Source organism: Panulirus ornatus, chromosome 64, assembly GCF_036320965.1.
Source record: "Panulirus ornatus isolate Po-2019 chromosome 64, ASM3632096v1, whole genome shotgun sequence".
Taxonomy (NCBI): Eukaryota; Metazoa; Arthropoda; class Malacostraca; order Decapoda; family Palinuridae; genus Panulirus; species Panulirus ornatus.
Window position 1 is genome coordinate 19,728,507 of NC_092287.1, and position 21,356 is coordinate 19,749,862.

The 21,356-nt window shown below is 43.0% G+C and overlaps 1 protein-coding gene across 3 annotated transcripts in view; it reads left to right on the forward strand.

Moving 5' to 3' along the window:
* The window catches only part of mub (poly(rC)-binding protein mub), a 400,625-nt gene extending 395,919 nt beyond the window's left edge, over positions 1-4,706 (forward strand). For all 3 annotated transcript variants that reach the window (XR_011712083.1, XM_071657048.1, XM_071657042.1), the window contains one exon: positions 143-4,706. Coding sequence is in view for 1 of the 3 variants with exons in the window: in XM_071657042.1 (XP_071513143.1) it covers positions 143-233 (91 nt within the window). In the remaining 2 variants the exon portion in view is untranslated. The remainder of the gene's footprint in view (positions 1-142) is intronic.
* Positions 4,707-21,356: the final 16,650 nt, after the last annotated feature.

The following is a 21,356-nucleotide window of genomic DNA, read 5'->3' on the forward strand; positions in this document are numbered from 1 at the left end:
TTTGAAAATACTAATTTTGTTGATATTCTTTATTGAAAATATACTAAGTAACCAGTGAGATACATAGTTGTCTGGAGGCATAATCATGGAAGTGGTGTGTAGTGTCACTGTTGGTGATGGGTGACGCGGGTGTGTGTTGCAGGATAGCGATGGAGACAGCAGGACTGGGTATGGCGGGCGTGGGCTACCAATACGTAGCACCCAACCACATCGTACGAGCCCCTATCCACTGATGCGACCAGCCTCTAGCGTTGTTGGACCCAGCCAAAACCCTGCCTCAGGAGCGGCCCATAGCGCAGCTGGCCACCATCACCCCAGCTTCCCACACAACACCGGGTGTCTGGCCAAGCATGCAGTAACACCACCAGCTCGCCACGCCCCTCACCACCACCTCACCACCACCTACCTCTACCACTCACGCCAACACTCCTCTCAAGCTAAAGAGCAAATATATCTACCCAGATATTAGAAAGGGATAATAGAATATAAATTGCCGTGGTACAAGTTGGTGGTTGTGGTTATGGATGCCTCAGGTGTTGGTGGCGAGGTATGAGGTGCAAGCGTGGCCGTGGATGGTGGTGGTGGTGGCGGCACACTGGAGACGAGCGGTGGAGGGGCGGGTCGGCCACGGTGGGCGTGGCTGGGAGGCGCCTCAGTGCCCGGAATCATTGACACACGTTACCACAATTACCACTTTATATTCTCGGTGTAAATAGGGCCCGGCCGGCAGCCAGCTGCTGTTGGTGAAGGTAGAGCTGTGGGCCGGTCCCTGCCCAGTTGTGTAGCTCAGTGTACAACATTTTCAGTTAATCCCCCAGGGCGGCCGCTACTCCCCACCTTGCCTGACCCCCTGCGCCAACCTCGTTTGCTCAAGCATCGTTACCATCGGAATGCTCCAGCTGGAACCAGAAATGTGACTGTGATAACTGAAGTATTGTATACATGCGTACCATTTTATACTCTTTGACTGGATCACTTGATATAGAGGCTAACACGTGGAAAAGGCTTGATATTTTAGTCGATTAACTGAAAATGATATTTTTATGAAAACTCCACCTTCAAGTATATGACTGATCAATCATATAGTTGAGCTTATCTCTAGTTTTAGAATACTGTAATAACAAAGAAATAGTTATCTACTGCTATGTATACATAGAGGTGTTGTTCTGTAGATACACTCTGAATTTTATAATCTTATCTACAAGTTCTTGGATGCATCAGATAGTAAATGTCGGTAAATATTTAATATTTCTATCTCAAAGCTTTAGATGTTTCCTAGAATTGAAAGTATTTTCTTATGCTTCCTTCTGACCTTCATGAAATGAAGCTATCATTGGCTTCCACAGGGTTTTGTAAAAGACATATTACCATACGTCTGTAGGGCTTTGTAAGCGTTCACATTTTAGTCCCATGTACTGTCTAGTTGTGAGAGGCTGGTAAGGCTTCAAGTCTAGTCGAATGTGTGCCAAGCATTTATTTATTGTTTTCATATGGCATGTCATTGATTTTTAATCATAATGTAGTATATGGTGATAAAACACGTTTTAAATTAATCTTTAAGGTATTGCCACAATGTATAGTCTTAGACAACGTAAAGTTTCTACGAGTCCCTAACCCCCCCTCCCCCAACCCCCCCATACCAAAGTCGACCAACTGTTAGTGTGTTCCGCCACTCGACCGCGCTGCACACACCTCTTGTCTGCCTCAGATCGGTGGAGGTCCCCGCCAGACCTTCCCGTTAGAAGCAGCACTCACCCAGTTGCTCCACCCTCTGCCCATCCCTGACCCCGAGGCACCACACCCAACATCACTCTCCTGTCCACTTTTTTGTTTTCATGTTTTATAACATTTATTTCAGATTTAGTAGCATTATTTAGCTCCCAGACTGATCAGATAGTACCTAGAAAAGTATTTATCAGTAATTGAGTAAATTTTTGATTGGTATGTAGGGTGGACAAGAATGAAGAAGTTGGTGAGGTGTAGATGAAGGGTGGTGCTGGGCTGGGGAGGAGTAGCTCTGGAGAACCGTGGCGGGGCGAGTCCAGCCCCTCCCCCAGTAGTCTCACTAGCTGCACCAGGACCCTCTAGGACACCTCTAGAACCCTCTAGAGTCACGACAAGTGCCAGGGCACTGTCGTGAGTGCAGCGTACAGCCGCTGCCTCAGCCATTCCATGTGAGACTGGCGTGTGCTGCAGCCAAGCCCGGTGCACAGGCGCAGCGTACCCTCTCATCTATCTTTTTAATTAATAATTTCAAGAAATTATAATTAAGGAGCTGTGAATTTTAAATTGCTCAGTTACTTAACCTAAATTAGCATCTAACTTACTGAGCGTGACGCAGTAGATAAAGAAAAAGTTTACAAAAAAGCAAGGTTTTGGTGTCGCAAATCCTTGTGTGCGCGGTGGGTGTGGCCTTCCCAGGGTTCCTGTGCCTGTCTGGAAAGGTGGGGATTTGTTGGCCTGGTAGGAAATATGGGCTGCTTCATATTCCCACCATAAACTTGCCTGCCCGCCACCCAATATACAGAGCCACGCCCAACAAGAAGCCTCCGCCCACTGCTCACATGCCTATGGGCGAGTAAAGGCATAGAGTAGCTCCACTGTCAACCACAGTGGGCTGTACCAAGAATATATACTCGCTGTTCACTATAGCAACTGTTTGATACAGAGTAGCCATGCATTGCATATGCTTTTTTATGATTTTTGCTAGGGCTGTGGACGGTTGATATAGCAATATCCAACTAATTTGTATATGCATATGAATCGGTGTAATGAGTCTTTCTGTTGCGCACGTGTCTTATTGTTAATTTGTTATATACAGATGGTTAGGTCATAAGTTGCTGTCGGGCTAAGTAGTGCTGATGGAGGGTGTTGACACCCCCACGCGGCTCTTTGAGATGCCTGACGCGCACTGATGCAGTAATAGGGCCTTGGCTTACTAGCAATAGTGCTCACCTTAATTATGCTACACCTGGCAGTTAATCCTCACTCACTTCATGTGTTCGTTGCTTTCTGCATATGATTTGCAAAAAGATAAAAATAAAAATCTCAGGGCGTATAACCAAATCTGTTTTGTTTTAGCTTCGGTTACTCCTTGTATTAGGCCCATTTGTGGAATAGCGGGATAACCTGGACGGCGGAGGACACCTGTAGGTGTTGGGGATGGTGGCTAACCAGAGGAGGAGTTCTGCTTGGACTGTGTTGTGGTTGCATGCAACCATTACTTCCCGATACAAGAATATCCAGGTAAAGCATATGATGCTCATTTCTACTGTTCAAGATAGGAATCATTCAGTTACTCTTCCTCTTTGGATAGCCCTTCCACTTCACCCTTAGGCACCACCACCGCCGCCGCTTCGACCTAACACCCGACCCATCACCTGACCTGCCCTGACCTGACCTGCAGCTCACTACATCCCTCTTGCTCTCAGTATTTGCCTTATATGAAACTGAACAGGGTCGAGCAGTGTATTACAATAGAAATGTGTACACTTAATATCATATGTCTTTCAGTACTGTTTTCAGCTAAACGGCGGCGTTGTTTTATACTGTTTTCTTGTACGGTATCTACTTCTGACGCCTGAATTCGTGTGTCCACGCAGCAGTGAGGTGAAATGCAGGTGACACTGAGCTCTGACCTTGTGTAGCCTCCTGCCTGCTGCCCTCTGGCTCCCCAACACACTTGATCTCCTAGGCTGATGTGCCACTGCACTGGGAGCCAGTGGGGCGCCAAGCTGGGGGAGCCACTGACTTTTGCACCTCATGCTTCCTGGGCTGCTGGTTGGTAACTGGTAACCAAGTCAGTGAACCCAGGAGACTATAGGTGAAGTAAGATAGTGGTTAAGCCCTCTGCAGCCATAAGAACTGCTTATTTGGTGTTGCAGTATTTGGAGCAACAGGTTCAGTGCAACAGTGCCACCTGCAGACACAAGCTTGTGGGCCGCCTCATCATCTCGGTGAATCTTCAGCGTTAGCATTACAGCTAGTCAGTGCAGGAGAGGTTACTCGTACTTTACAGGGGGATTGTGTATTAGGCACAGATTTACATATCATTGTTCTTCACGTGTCACTATGTTCGCGTGTAGTTACTAGTTGTACACGTGGCCTGTCCTTGCCCTGACATGGAAACGGACAGTATTACTTAAGTGCCAATTATAAAATGTTAACCTAGTGCCAACTAAATGCCAAATCTTGCAGCATCAGTGATGCTGGGTGCGTTAGTTTGTCCATGTTTGAGAGGGTCGGGCCACGAGTGGCAGGCAGCCGGGCAGGGCGTGGTATTATCCCAGGTCACTCAGTTATATAACCCACAGTGTGGGAATGCGAGTCACAGGGTTGGCCAGGGTGTATGGTTGCCTCTGTGCCCCCAGTGTTACTTAAGTGTCCACGGTGTAGGAGGAGAGGCAGCACAGTTGCTGCCTGAATCCAACTTCACCATGCAGCTGGTAGCAAAGCTGCAGCTGTAGGGCCGGGGAGGACGCTAGTACAATAAGAGATGGTGGACCTTACATTACCCCTGGCCAATACACCCGCCCTGAATGGCTCCCTGACACGCCATCTTTACTGAGGAAAAGTGTTTCACAGTTTTAATGTTATGGCAATAAATATTTCAAGGATGTAAGCAGTTAATGATTTTTTATTGATTGTGCATATGTGTCTTGTCTGACACAAGTATTGTTTGAGTTTAAATAAATCATCAAATTGAACTTGTTTTTATGTTCCTGCATAAGTGTAAAGAGTTCAAAATTAAGGCACATTTTTATGTGACGAAGGTAGTATTTGGTTACACCTCAAGAGACTGTGGTAAGATACAAATGTAAAGTAACTGTGAGATTAGTTTGTAAAACTATGTAACCAATAGTGTAGCTTGTAAAGCTGTTTACTGCTGGACAGTGATTCTGTTGCATTATAGATGAGAATTATCTGTGGATCCTCGTAAATCATGCATATTTGAAAATGGGATAAAAGTGGGTGGGTAGAAAGAGATTTCAGAGATTGAAGGTTGCATGAGCTCAGGCTGTTGATCAAATAACATTACAGAACTCTTATTCATAAAGTCAGCTGATTTGCCTTCTGTAGATAGATCCTTGTGGTCCTCAACCAAAGGTATTTCCAATAACTTTTGTAACTCTCCTTGTTCTTCCCTTCCAATCTGTAACTAGTACTCCAGGTAAACATATTTACATAAATTTACATGTTTACATGAGAAAGATAGACAACAGGAGACCTGATTGGCTCATGACTGGGTTGTCTGGTAAAAGAAAAAATGGATTTAACTTGAAAATGTAATTCCACTCAGTTTTTTGAGCTATCACCAACTCCCCACTGCTTCACATTAGCCTTTTAGTGTCTCCATTACTGCTGTCATTTGTGTAGTTTATTTCTAGCATTTTCTCAAGAGTATACCAAAATTTATAAGATATTTGTCTAAACGAGTTTTGAAGATATTTACAGTCTTAGCATTCACTGTGTCTGATGGTAACTTATTCCAGTGCTCAACACACCTATAGGAAAAGAAGCTTTTTCCTATGTCTACATTATGTCTTTTAAGCTTTGAGTTTTATTCCATTTGTCCTGGTAACCATATTTTCTTGTTTTACAAAAAGATGTCCATGATTTACTTTATCAAACTTGCTCGGAATTTTGAACACTTGGATTAAGTTGCCATGAAATCCATGTTCTTTAAGGGAGATGTGATCCACTCATCTTTTTTATAGTTGGGAACAAAACCAGACTGCATGCATATTCAAGGTGTGGTCCTACTGGAGAATTATTAAGTGTGAGAATTGTTTTTGATGTAATGTATGTTCCTGGCTATAAAACCTAACATTTGGTTGCCATTTTTAATTGCTGCTTGACACTGTTTAGTGTATTTCAGATTGTTCCTAATGATAACTCCAAGATCCTTTTCTTCACTTACTCTAGTTAGATAGTTTCCGATTAGTTTGTAGTCGTAACATATATTCTTGTCTCCAAAGTGCATAACTTTACACTTATCTACATTAAACTTCATTTGTCATCTGTCTGACCACTCTGCTAGTAAGTTACTATTCTCCTCTAACAGTGGATGATTCTTTATCTAGTCCTTCTCCTCTCACTGGAGGCAAGGATTCAAGAAAGCTCATATAACAGTGCAAAACTGTTAAATCTGATAAATCCCTAAGTTAGCAAAGAAATCAGTTTATAGAGTTGAGCCCAAACATCCCATTAACACCAGGAATCTTTCAGTTCTCCCTTTTGATATTAATTTTACTTTACTTCCCATGTTGCTGAAATCTTTTATGTAAATGTTGCCTTCGGCAACAGTAAAACTATAAAGAATATCTTGATCAGGAACTCACCAGAAAATTCTCCTGGGTGCATTGTAAAGTGCCATGTAGAAATTGTGATAAGTTTTATGTTGGGCAGACTGGTAAGGATCTTTCTATTAGACTTAAGCAACATAAATATAGTATAAGAACGGGACAAGAATCAAATGCCTTGTTTAATCACGTTAAAAACTATGATCATTGTATTGACTGGAGTGATGCCATCTCAGTTATTAACTCTTAACTCCAGTAGCATGAAAAATATCATTGAATCTTCTATTATTGAATTCACAAAGAATTATAATCTTAATATTAGTGATGATCTAAACAAAGTGGATAACTTTATTGTTGATAAAATTTGTAAACTTCACCTTCTTGTCCACATAATAAGTTTATGATACGCTCGATGTCTGTCCTGGAATATTGCATGTTTACCAAATGGTGTCCTAGCTACTTCTCTTCATTATATATCAACTGACTGTCATATTTCTCTCTTGTGTCTCCCATGATGATGTGATTATTACACAAAAGTGTACTTGGGAACTTATCATGTTTCATTTCCCCCATGGACTTGTAGGAATGTACTTGATCATGCTTAAGATTGTGATCCTTTCCATACACACACACACACACACACACACACACACACACACATATATATATATATATATATATATATATATATTTTTTTTTTTATTGTCGCTGTCTCCCGCGTTTGCGAGGTAGCGCAAGGAAACAGACGAAAGAAATGGCCCAACCCCTCCCATACACATGTATATACATACGTCCACACACGCAAATATACATACCTACACAGCTTTCCATGGTTTACCCCAGACGCTTCACATGCCTTGATTCAATCCACTGACAGCACGTCAACCCCGGTATACCACATCGCTCCAATTCACTCTATTCCTTGCCCTCCTTTCACCCTCCTGCATGTTCAGGCCCCGATCACCCAAAATCTTTTTCACTCCATCTTTCCACCTCCAATTTGGTCTCCCTCTTCTCCTTGCTCCCTCCACCTCCGACACATATATCCTCTTGGTCAATCTTTCCTCACTCATCCTCTCCATGTGCCCAAACCACTTCAAAACACCCTCTTCTGCTCTCTCAACCACGCTCTTTTTATTTCCACACATCTCTCTTACCCTTACGTTACTCACTCGATCAAACCACCTCACACCACACATTGTCCTCAAACATCTCATTTCCAGCACATCCATCCTCCTGCGCACAACTCTATCCATAGCCCACGCCTTCGCAACCATACAACATTGTTGGAACCACTATTCCTTCAAACATACCCATTTTTGCTTTCCGAGATAATGTTCTCGACTTCCACACATTCTTCAAGGCCCCCAGAATTTTCGCCCCCTCCCCCACCCTATGATCCACTTCCGCTTCCATGGTTCCATCCGCTGCCAGATCCACTCCCAGATATCTAAAACACTTCACTTCCTCCAGTTTTTCTCCATTCAAACTCACCTCCCAATTGACTTGACCCTCAACCCTACTGTACCTAATAACCTTGCTCTTATTCACATTTACTCTTAACTTTCTTCTTCCACACACTTTACCAAACTCAGTCACCAGCTTCTGCAGTTTCACACGAATCAGCCACCAGCGCTGTATCATCAGCAAAAAACAACTGACTCGCTTCCCAAGCTCTCTCATCCACAACAGACTTCATACTTGCCCCTCTCTCCAAAACTCTTGCATTCACCTCCCTAACAACCCCATCCATAAACAAATTAAACAACCATGGAGACATCACACACCCCTGCCGCAAACCTACATTCACTGAGAACCAATCACTTTCCTCTCTTCTAACACGTACACATGCCTTACATCCTCGATAAAAACTTTTCACTGCTTCTAACAACTTGCCTCCCACACCATATATTCTTAAAACCTTCCACAGAGCATCTCTATCAACTCTATCATATGCCTTCTCCAGATCCATAAATGCTACATACAAATCCATTTGTTTTTCTAAGTATTTCTCACATAAATTCTTCAAAGCAAACACCTGATCCACACATCCTCTACCACTTCTGAAACCACACTGCTCTTCCCCAATCTGATGCTCTGTACACGCCTTCACCCTCTCAATCAATACCCTCCCATATAATTTACCAGGAGTACTCATCAAACTTGTACCTCTGTAATTTGAGCACTCACTCTTATCCCCTTTGCCTTTGTACAATGGCACTATGCACGCATTCCGCCAATCCTCAGGCACCTCACCATGAATCATACATACATTAAATAACCTTACCAACCAGTCAACAATACAGTCACCCCCTTTTTTAATAGATTCCGCAGCAATACCATCCAAACCTGCTGCTTTGCCGGCTTTCATCTTCCGTAAAGCTTTTACTGCTTCTTCTCTATTTACCAAATCATTTTCCCTAACCCTCTCACTTTGCACACCACCTTGACCAAAACACTCTATCATCAAACACATTCAACAAACCTTCAAAATACTCACTCCATCTCCTTCTCACATCACCACTACTTGTTATCACCTCCCCATTAGCCCCCTTCACTGAAGTTCCCATTTGCTCCCTTGTCTTACACACTTTATTTACCTCCTTCCAAAACATCTTTTTATTCTCCCTGAAATTTAATGATACTCTCTCACCCCAACTCTCATTTGCCCTCTTTTTCACCTCTTGCACCTTTCTCTTGACCTCCTGTCTCTTTCTTTTATACCTCTCCCACTCATTTGCATTTTTTCCCTGCAAAACTTGTTCAAATGCCTCTCTCATCTCTTTCACTAATAATCTTACTTCTTCATCCCACCACTCACTACCTTTTCTAATCAACCCACCTCCCACGCTTCTCATGCCACAAGCATCTTTTGCGCAAGCCATCACTGTTTCCCTAAATACATCCCATTCCTCCCCCCACTCCCCTTACCTCCTTTGTTCTCACCTTTTTCCATTCTGTACTCAGTCTCTCCTGGTACTTCCTCACACAAGTCTCCTTCCCAAGCTTACTTACTCTCACCACTCTTCTCACCCCAACATTCTCTCTTCTTTTCTGAAAACCCCCACAAATCTTCACCTTCGCCTCCACAAGATAATGATCAGACATCCCTCCAGTTGCCCCTCTCAGCACATTAACGTCCAAAAGTCTCTCTTTCATGCGTCTATCAATTAACACATAATCCAATAACGCTCTCTGGCCATCTCTCCTACTTACATATGTATACTTATGTATATCTCGCTTTTTAAAGCAGGTATTCCCAATCACCAGTCATTTTTCAGCACATAAATCTACAAGCTCTTCCCATTTCCATTTACAACACTTAACACTCCATGTATACCAATTATTCCCTCAACTGCCACATTACTCACCTTTGCATTCAAATCACCCATCACTATAACCCGGTCTCGTGCATCAAAACCGCTAACACACTCATTCAGCTGCTCCCAAAACACTTGCCTCTCATGATCTTTCTTCTCATGCCCAGGTGCATATGCACCAATAATCACCCATCTCTCTCCATCAGCTTTCAGTTTTACCCATATCAATCTAGAATTTACTTTCTTACACTCTATCACATACTCCCACAACTCCTGATGCAGGAGTAGTGCTATTTCTTCCCTTGCTCTTGTCGTCTCACTAACCCCTGACTTTACTCCCAAGACATTCCCAAACCACTCTTCCTCTTTACCCTTTAGCTTCGTTTCACTCAGAGCCAAAACATCCAGGTTCCCGTCCTCAAACATACTACCTATCTCTCCTTTTTTCTCATCTTGGTTACATCCACACACATTTAGACACCCAATCTGAGCCTTCGAGGAGGATGAGCACTCCTCGCGTGACTCCTTCTTCTGTTCCCCCTTTTAGAAAGTTAAAATACAAGGAGGGGAGGGTTTCTGGCCCCCCGCTCCCGTCCCCTTTAGTCGCCTTCTACAACACGTGAGGAATGCGTGGGAAGTATTCTTTCTCCCCTGTCCCCATGGATATATATCCCTGGGGATAGGGGAGAAAGAATACTTCCCACGTATTCCCTGCGTGCCATAGAAGGCGACTAAAAGGGAAGGGAGCAGAGAGCTGGAAATCCTCCCCTCTTTGGTTTTTTTTTCCCAAAGAAGGAACAGAGAAGGGGGCCAGATGAGGATATTCCCTCAAAGGCCCAGTCCTCTGTTCTTAACGCTACCTCGCTAATGCGGGAAATGGCGAATAGTATGAAAGAAAGAAAAGAAATATATATATATATATATATATATATATATATATATATATATATATATATATATATATATATATATATATATATATATATATATATATTTTTTTTTTTTTTTTTGCTTTGTCGCTGTCTCCCGCGTTTGCGAGGTAGCGCAAGGAAACAGACGAAAGAAATGGCCCAACCCACCCCATACACATGTATATACATACGTCCACACACGCAAATATACATACCTACACAGCTTTCCATGGTTTACCCCAGACGCTTCACATGCCCTGATTCAATCCACTGACAGCACGTCAGCCCCGGTATACCACATCGCTCCAATTCACTCTATTCCTTGCCCTCCTTTCACCCTCCTGCATGTTCAGGCCCCGATCACACAAAATCTTTTTCACTCCATCTTTCCACCTCCAGTTTGGTCTCCCTCTTCTCGTTCCCTCCACCTCCGACACATATATCCTCTTGGTCAATCTTTCCTCACTCATTCTCTCCATGTGCCCAAACCATTTCAAAACACCCTCTTCTGCTCTCTCAACCACGCTCTTTTTATTTCCACACATCTCTCTTACCCTTATGTTACTTACTCGATCAAACCACCTCACACCACACATTGTCCAATTTTTTTTTTTTATTATACTTTGTCGCTGTCTCCCGCGTTTGCGAGGTAGCGCAAGGAAATAGACGAAAGAAATGGCCCAACCCCCCCCATACATATGTATATACATACGTCCACACACGCAAATATACATACCTACACAGCTTTCCATGGTTTACCCCAGACGCTTCACATGCCTTGATTCAATCCACTGACAGCACGTCAACCCCGGTATACCACATCGCTCCAATTCACTCTATTCCTTGCCCTCCTTTCACCCTCCTGCATGTTCAGGCCCCGATCACACAAAATCTTTTTCACTCCATCTTTCCACCTCCAATTTGGTCTCCCTCTTCTCCTCGTTCCCTCCACCTCCAACACATATATCCTCTTGGTCAATCTTTCCTCACTTATTCTCTCCATATGTCCAAACCACTTCAAAACACCCTCTTCTGCTCTCTCAACCACGCTCTTTTTATTTCCACACATCTCTCTTACCCTTATGTTACTCACTTGATCAAACCACCTCACACCACACATTGTCCTCAAACATCTCATTTCCAGCACATCCATCCTCCTTCGCACAACTCTATCCATAGCCCACGCCTCGCAACCATACAACATTGTTGGAACCACTATTCCTTCAAACATACCCATTTTTGCTTTCCGAGATAATGTTCTCGACTTCCACACATTCTTCAAGGCCCCCAGAATTTTCGCCCCCTCCCCCACCCTATGATCCACTTCCGCTTCCATGGTTCCATCCGCTGCCAGATCCACTCCCAGATATCTAAAACACTTCACTTCCTCCAGTTTTTCTCCATTCAAACTCACCTCCCAATTGACTTGACCCTCAACCCTACTGTACCTAATAACCTTGCTCTTATTCACATTTACTCTTAACTTTCTTCTTCCACACACTTTACCAAACTCAGTCACCAGCTTCTGCAGTTTCTCACATATATATATATATATATATATATATATATATATATATATATATATATATATATATATATATATATATATACACACAAACCCACACATGCACATATACATACCTATACATTTCAACATATACATACATATACATGCACAGACATATATAAACGTATATATTCATGCTTACTGCATTCATCCATTTCCATTGCCACCCTGCCACACATGAAATGGCATCCCCCTCCCTCGCTCGTGCGCGGGGTAGAGCTAGGAAAAGACAACAAAGGCCACACGTTCACACTTGGTCTCTAGCTGTCATGTGTAATGCACCGAAACCACAGCTCCCTCTCCACATCCAGGCCCCACAAAACTTTCCATGGTTTTCCCCAGGTGCTTCACATGCCTTGGTTGAATCCATTGACAACACGTCGACCCTGGTATACCACATCGTTCCAGTTCACTCTATTCCTTGCATGCCTTTCACCCTCTTTTATGTTTAGGCCCCAGTCGCTCAAAATCTTTTTCGCTCCATCCTTCCTCCTCCAATTTGGTCTCCCACTTCTTGTTCCTTCCACCTCTAACATATATATCCTCTTTGTCAATCTTTCTTCACTCATTCTTTCCATATGACCAAACCATTTTAACCACACACTTTTTATTACCACACATCTCTCTCACCCTTTCATTACTTACCCGATCAAACTACTTCACACCACATATTGTCCTCAGACATCTCATTTCCAAAACATCCACCCTCCTCCACACAACTCCATCTGTAGCCCATGCTTCGCAACCATATAACATTGTTGAAAACACTGTTCCTTCAAACATACCCATTTTTCCAAGATAACGTTCTTGCCTTCCACACATTCTTCAACACTCCGAGAACCTTTGCCCCCTCCCCCACCCTCTGACTCGCTTCCACTTCCATGGTTCCATCTGCTGCTAAAACCACTCTTAGATATCTAAAACACTTCACTTCCTCCAGTTTTTCTCCATTCAAACTAACTTCCTAATTGACTTGTCTCTCAACCCAACTGAACTTAATAACCTTGCTCTTATTCACATTTACTCTCAGCTTTCTTTTTTCACACACTACCAAACTCAGTCACCAGCTTCTTCAGTTTTTCACCCAAATCAGCCACCAGTGCTGTATCATTAGCAAACAAAATGCTCACTTCCCGAGCCCTCTCATAGACAACAGACTGCATACTTGCCCCTTTCTCCAAAACTCTTGCATTCACCTCCCTAACAAACCCATCCAAAAACAAACAACCATGGAGACATCACACACCCTGCCACAAACTGGCATTCTCTGCGAACCAGTCACTTTCCTCTCTTCCTACTCGTAAACATGCCTTACATCCTCAATAAGAACTTTTCACTGTTTCTAGCAACTTACCTACCACACCATATACTCTTAATACCTTCCACAGAGCATCTCTATCACCTCTTATCATATGCCTTCTCCGGTGTATGTCCGTTTGTGGCGGGGGTGCATGATGTCTCTGTGGTTGTTTGAATTTTTTATGGATGGGGTGGTTTGGGAGGTGAATGCAAGAGTTTTGGAGAGAGGGGCAAGTATGCAATCTGTCGTGGATGTAAGTTTGAATGGAGAAAGTGAAGTATTTTAGATATCTGGGAGTTGACTCACCAGCGAATAGAACCATGGAAGCGGAAGTGAGTCACAGAATGAGGGAAGGAGTGAAGGTTCTGGGAACATTGAAGAATGTGTGGAAGGCGAGAATGTTATCTCGGAGAGCAAAAATGGGTATGTCTAAAGGAATAGGGGTTCCAACAATGTTATATGGTTGCAAGGCATGGGCTATAGTTAGGCAGTGTTCGGATGTGTTGGAAATGAAATGTTTGAGGACAATTTGTGGAGTGAGATGGTTTGATCGAGTAAAGATGAAAGGGTAAGAGGGATGAGTGGTGATAAAGTGTGATGGAGAGAGCAGAAGAGGTGTGTTGAAATGGTTTGGATGCATGGAGAGAATGAGTGAGGAAAGATTGATAAAGAGGATATATGTGTCAGAGATGAACGGAAGAAGCGGGAGACCCAGTTGGAGGTGGAAGGATGAAGTGAAAAAGATTTTGAGCGATCGGGGCCTGAACATAGAGGAAGGTGAAAGGTGTGCAAGGAATAGAGTGAATTGGAATGATATGGTATACCGGAATCTACGTGCTGTCAGTGGATTGAACCAGGGCATGTGAAATGTCTGGGGGTAAACCATGGAAAGATCTGTGGGGCCTGGCTGTGGAAAGGCAGCTTTGGTTTCGGTGCATTACACATGACAGCTAGAGACTGAGTGTGAACGAATGTGGCCTTTTTTGTCTGTTCCTGGTGCCTCTTCGCTAGGGTGGGATACTATTTCGTGTCTGGCAGGGTGGCAACGTGAATGGAAGAAGGCAGCAAGTACGGATATGCACATGTGTATGTATGTATATGTCTGTGTATGTATATGTATATATACATTGAAAAGTATATGTATGTATAGGTGCGTGTGTGGGCATTCATGCACATACATGTGTATGTGGGTGGGTTGGGCCATTCCTCATCTGTTTCCATGTACTACCTTGCTAATGCAGTAGACAGCAGTTAAGTATAATATTAAAATTTTTTTTTTTTTTTGTTTTGTTTTTTTTTTTGCTTTGTCGCTGTCTCCCGCATTTGTGAGGTAGCGCAAGGAAACAGACAAAAGAAATGGCCCAACCCACCCCCATACACATGTATATACATACGTCCACACACACAAATATACATACCTACACAGCTTTCCATGGCTCACCCCAGACGCTTCACATGCCCTGATTCAATCCACTGACAGCACGTCAACCCCGGTATACCACATCGATCCAATTCACTCTATTCCTTGCCCTCCTTTCACCCTCCTGCATGTTCAGGCCCCGATCACACAAAATCTTTTTCACTCCATCTTTCCACCTCCAATTTGGTCTCCCACTTCTCCTCGTTCCCTCCACCTCCGACACATATATCCTTTTGGTCAATCTTTCCTCACTCATTCTCTCCATGTGCCCAAACCATTTCAAAACACCCTCTTCTGCTCTCTCAACCACGCTCTTTTTATTTCCACACATCTCTCTTACCCGTACGTTACTTACTCGATCAAACCACCTCACACCACACATTGTCCTCAAACATCTCATTTCCAGCACATCCATCCTCCTGCGCACAACTCTATCCATAGCCCACGCCTCGCAACCATACAACATTGTTGGAACCACTATTCCTTCAAACATACCCATTTTGCTTTCCGAGATAATGTTCTCGACTTCCACACATTCTTCAAGGCTCCCAGGATTTTCGCCCCCTCCCCCACCCTATGATCCACTTCCGCTTCCATGGTTCCATCTGCTGCCAGATCCACTCCCAGATATCTAAAACACTTTACTTCCTCCAGTTTTTCTCCATTCAAACTTACCTCCCAATTGACTTGACCCTCAACCCTACTGTACCTAATTACCTTGCTTTTATTCACATTTACTCTTAACTTTCTTCTTTCACACACTTTACCAAACTCAGTCACCAGCTTCTGCAGTTTCTCACATGAATCAGCCACCAGCGCTGTATCATCAGCGGACAAAATATGTATATATATGTATATATAAAGCTTTGCGGAAGATGGAAGCCAGTAAGGCAGTGGGTTTGGATAGTATTGCAGTGGAATTTATTAAAAAAGGGGGTGACTGTGTTGTTGACTGGTTGATAAGGATATTCAGTGTATGTATGGTTCATGGTGAAGTGCCTGAGAATTGGCAGAATGCATGCATAGTGCCATTGTACAAAAGCAAAAAGGATAAAGGTGAGTGTTCAAATTACAGAGGTATGTGTTGAGTTCCTGGGAAATTTTAGGGGAGGGCATTGATTGAGAGGGTAAAGGCATGTACAGAGCATCAGATTGGGGAAGAGCAGTGTGGTTTCAGAAGTGGTAGAGGATGTGTGGGTCAGGTGTTTGCTTTGAAGAATGTATATGAGAAATACTTAGAAAATCAGATGGATTTGTATGTAGCATTTAGGGATCAGGAGAAGGTATATGCTTTGTGGAAGGTATTAAAGAGTACATGGTGTGGGAGGTAAGTTGCAAGGTGCAGTGAAAAGTTTTTATCAAAGATGTAAGGCATGTGTACGAGTAGGAAAAGAGGAAGTGAGTGGTTCCCAGTGAATGTCATTTTGCGGCAGGCGTGCATGATGTCTCCATGGCTGTTTAATTTATGGATGAGGTTGTTAGGGAGGTGAATGCAAGAGTTCTGGAGAGGGGCAAGTATGCATTCTGTTATGGATAAGAGGGCTTGGGAAGTGAGTCACTTGTTTGCTGATTATGCATCGCTGTTGGCTGATTCGGATAAGAAACTGCAGAAGCTAGTGACTGAGTCTGGTAAAGTGTGTGAAAGAAGAAAGCTGAAAGTAAATGTGAATAAGAGCAAGGTATGAGGTTCAGTAGGGTTGAGGGACAACTGAAGTGGGAGGTAAGTGTAAATGGAGAAAAGCTGAAGGAAGTGAAGTGTTATATATATCTGGGAGTGGATCTAGCAGCAGATGGAACCATGGAAGCAGAATTGAGTCACATGGTAGGGGAGGAGGCAAAGGTTTTGGCAGCGTTGAAGAATGTGTGGAAGGTGAGAACGTTATATCAGAGAACAAAAATGGGTATGCTTGAAGGGATAATGGTTCCTGCAGTGTTATATGGTTGTAAGATGTGGGCTTTAGATAGGGTTGTGCGGAGGAGGGTGGATGTGTTGAAATTAGATGTTTGAGGACAGTATGTGGTGTGAGGTTCTATCAAGTAAGTAATGAAAGGGTACGAGAGATTTGTGGTAATAAGATGAGTGTGGTTGAGAGAGCAGAAGAGGGTGTATTGAAATGGTTTGGACACATGGAGAGAGTAAGTGAGGAAAGATTGACAAAGGATATATGTGTCGGAGGTGGAAGGGACAAAGAGAAGTGGAAGACCAAAATGGTGGAAGGATGGAGTGAAAAAGATTTTGAGCAATCGCGGCCTGAACATGCAGGAGGGTGAAAGATGTGCAAGGAATAGAGTGAATTGGAACGATGCAGTATACCAGGGTCAACTAGCTGTCAGTGGATTGAACCAGGGCATGTAAGCATGTGGTGCCTGGATGTGGAAAGGGAGATGTGGTTTCGGTGCATTACACATGACAGCTAGAGACTGAGTATGAATGAATGTTGCCTTTGTTGTCTTTTCCTAGTGCTACCTCGTGCGCACGAAGGGGGAGGGGGGTGCCATTCCATGTGTGGTGGGGTGACGACGGGAATGGATGAGGGCAGCAAGTATGAACATGTACATGTGTATATATATGTATATGTCTGTATGTATGTGTATTTATATGTTGAAATGTATAGGTATGTATATGTGCATATGTGGGTGTGTGTGTAAATACATGTCCATGTGGGTGGGTTGGGCCATTCTTTCGTCTGTTTCCTTGCGCTACCTCGCTAATGCGGGAGACAGCGACAAAGTATACTAGATAAATAATTGAATATATATTTTGTACAAATGCAAAGGGGATAAAGGTGAGTCTTCAAATTACAGAGGTAAAGGTTTGTTGAGTATTCCTAGGAGATTGTATGGGAGGGTATTGATTGAGAGGGTGAAGGCATGTACAGAGCATCAGATTGGGGAACAGAAGTGTGGTGTCAGAAGTGGTAGATGTGTGAATCAGGTGTTTGCTTTGAAGAATGTATGCAAGAAATACTTAGAAAGAAAGCTGGATTTGTATGTAGCATTTATGGATCCGGAGAAGGCATATGATAGGGTTGATAGGGATGCTTTGTGGAAAGTATTAAGAGTATATGGTGTGGGAGGTAAGTTACTAGAAGCAGTGAAAAGTTTTTATCAGCTATGTAAGGCATGTGTACGAATAGGAAGAGAGGAAAGTGATTGGCTCTCAGTGAATGTCAGCTGTGGCCGGGGTGCATGATGTCTCCGTGGTTGTTTCATTTATTTATTGATGGGGTGGTTTGGGAGGTGAATGCAAGAGTTTTGGAGAGGGGCAAGTATGCAATCTGTTGTGGATGAGAGGGCCAGGGAAGTGAGTCAGTTGTTGTTCGCTGATGATACAGCGCTAGTGGCTGATTCGAGTGAGAAACTGCAGAGGTTGGTGACTGTGAGTTTGGTAAAGTGTGTGTAAGAAGAAAGCTGAGAGTGATTGTGAATAAGAGCAAGGTTATTAAGTTCAGTAGGGTTGAGGGACAAGTCAATTGGGAGGTAAGTTTGAATGGAGAAAAGCTGCAGGAAGTGAAGTGTTGTAGATATCTGGGAGTGGATTTAGCAGCAGATGGAACTATGGAAGCGGAAGTGAGTCACAGGGTGGGGGAGGGGGCAAAGGTTCTGGGAGCTTTGAAGAATGTGTAGAAGGCGAGAATGTTATCTTGGAGAGCAAAAATGGGTATGTTTGAAGGAATAGTGATGTTCCAACAATGTTATATGTTTGTGAGGCATGGGCTATGGATAAGGTTGTGCGGAGGAGGGTGGATGTCTTGGAAGTGAAATGTTTGAGGACGATATGTGGTGTGAAGTGGTTTGATTGAGTAAGTTATGAAAGGGTAAGAGAGATGTGTGGAAATAAAAAGAGCGTGGTTGAGAGAGCAGAATAGGGTGTTTTGAAATGGTTTGGGCACATGGAGAGAATGAGTGAGGAAAGATTGACCAAGAGGATATATATATACATATATATATATATATATATATATATATATATATATATATATATATTTTTCATTTTATTTATTTTATTTTGCTTTGTCGCTGTCTCCCGCGTTTGCGAGGTAGCGCAAGGAAACAGACGAAAGAAATGGCACAACCCACCCCCATACACAATGTACACACACACACGCCCACACACGCAAATGTACATACCTATACATCTCAATGTACACATATATATACACACACAGACACATACATATATACCCATGCACACAATTCACACTGCCTGCCCCTATTCATTCCCATCGCCACCTCGCCACACATGGAATACCATCCCCCTCCCCCCTCATGTGTGCAAGGTAGCACTAGGAAAAGACAACAAAGGCCCCATTCGTTCACATTCAGTCTCCAGCTGTCACACAATAATGCCCGAAACCACAGCTCCCTTTCCACATCCAGACCCCATACAACTTTCCATGGTTTACCCCAGACGCTTCACATGCCCTGCTTCAATCCACTGACAGCACGTCAACCCCGGTATACCACATCGCTCCAATTCACTCTATTCCTTGCCCTCCTTTCACCCTCCTGCATGCTCAGGCCCCGATCACACAAAATCTTTTTCACTCCATCTTTCCACCTCCAATTTGGTCTCCCTCTTCTCCTTGTTCCCTCCACCTCCGACACATATATCCTCTTGGTCAATCTTTCCTCACTCATCCTCTCCATGTGCCCAAACCACTTCAAAACACCCTCTTCTGCTCTCTCAACCACGCTCTTTTTATTTCCACACATCTCTCTTACCCTTACGTTACTCACTCAATCAAACCACCTCACACCACACATTGTCCTCAAACATCTCATTTCCAGCACATCCATCCTCCTGCGCACAACTCTATCCATAGCCCACGCCTCGCAACCATACAACATTGTTGGAACCACTATTCCTTCAAACATACCCATTTTTGCTTTCCGAGATAATGTTCTCGACTTCCACACATTCTTCAAGGCCCCCAGGATTTTCGCCCCCTCCCCCACCCTATGATCCACTTCCGCTTCCATGGTTCCATCCGCTGCCAGATCCACTCCCAGATATCTAAAACACTTCACTTCCTCCAGTTTTTCTCCATTCAAACTCACCTCCCAATTGACTTGACCCTCAACCCTACTGTACCTAATAACCTTGCTCTTATTCACATTTACTCTTAACTTTCTTCTTCCACACACTTTTCCAAACTCAGTCACCAGCTTCTGCAGTTTCTCACATGAATCAGCCACCAGCGCTGTATCATCAGCGAACAACAACTGACTCACTTCCCAAGCTCTCTCATCCCCAACAGACTTCATACTTGCCCCTCTTTCCAAAACTCTTGCATTTACCTCCCTAACAACCCCATCCATAAACAAACAACCATGGAGACATCACACACCCCTGCCACAAACCTACATTCACTGAGAACCAATCACTTTTCACTGCTTCTAACAACTTGCCTCCCACACCATATATTCTTAATACCTTCCACAGAGCATCTCTATCAACTCTATCATATGCCTTCTCCAGATCCATAAATGCTACATACAAATCCATTTGCTTTTCTAAGTATTTCTTACATACATTCTTCAAAGCAAACACCTGATCCACACATCCTCTACCACTTCTGAAACCACACTGCTCTTCCCCAATCTGATGCTCTGTACATGCCTTCACCCTCTCAATCAATACCCTCCCATATAATTTACCAGGAATACTCAACAAACTTGTACCTCTGTAATTTGAGCACTCACTCTTATCCCCTTTGCCTTTGTACAATGGCACTATGCACGCATTCCGCCAATCCTCAGGCACCTCACCATGAGTCATACATACATTAAATAACCTTACCAACCAGTCAACAATACAGTCACCCCCTTTTTTAATAAATTCCACTGCAATACCATCCAAACCCGCTGCCTTGCCGGCTTTCATCTTTCGCAAAGCTTTCACTACCTCTTCTCTGTTTACTAAATCATATATATATATATATATATATATATATATATATATATATATATATATATATATATATATTTTTTTTTTTTTTTTTTTTTTTTTTCATACTATTCGCCGTTTCCCGCGATAGCGAGGTAGCGTTAAGAACAGAGGATTGGGCCTTTTTTGGAATATCCTCACCTGGCCCCCTCTGTTCCTTCTTTTGGAAAATTAAAAAAAAAAAAAAAAAAAAGAGAGGGGAGGATTTGCAGCCCCCCGCTCCCTCCCCTTTTAGTCGCCTTCTACGACACGCAGGGAATACATGGGAAGTATTCTTAATCCCCTATCCCCAGGGATAATATATATATATATATATATATATATATATATATATATATATATATATATATATATATATATATATATATATTCTCCAGGATTCTTGATTATTGATACAGTGGTTAGATTGATGAGAACTACTATTGACGTTTGTGTAAATAAATTATACATTTCCCTTTTCCATAGCCAGAGGTTGAACCATTATGTGACATTCATTTTCTCATTTCATTTCAAGCTAGAAGTTTCAGTTTTCTAAATTATTTCTTACTTTTTTCGTATGTATATATATGTATGTGTGTGTGTATGT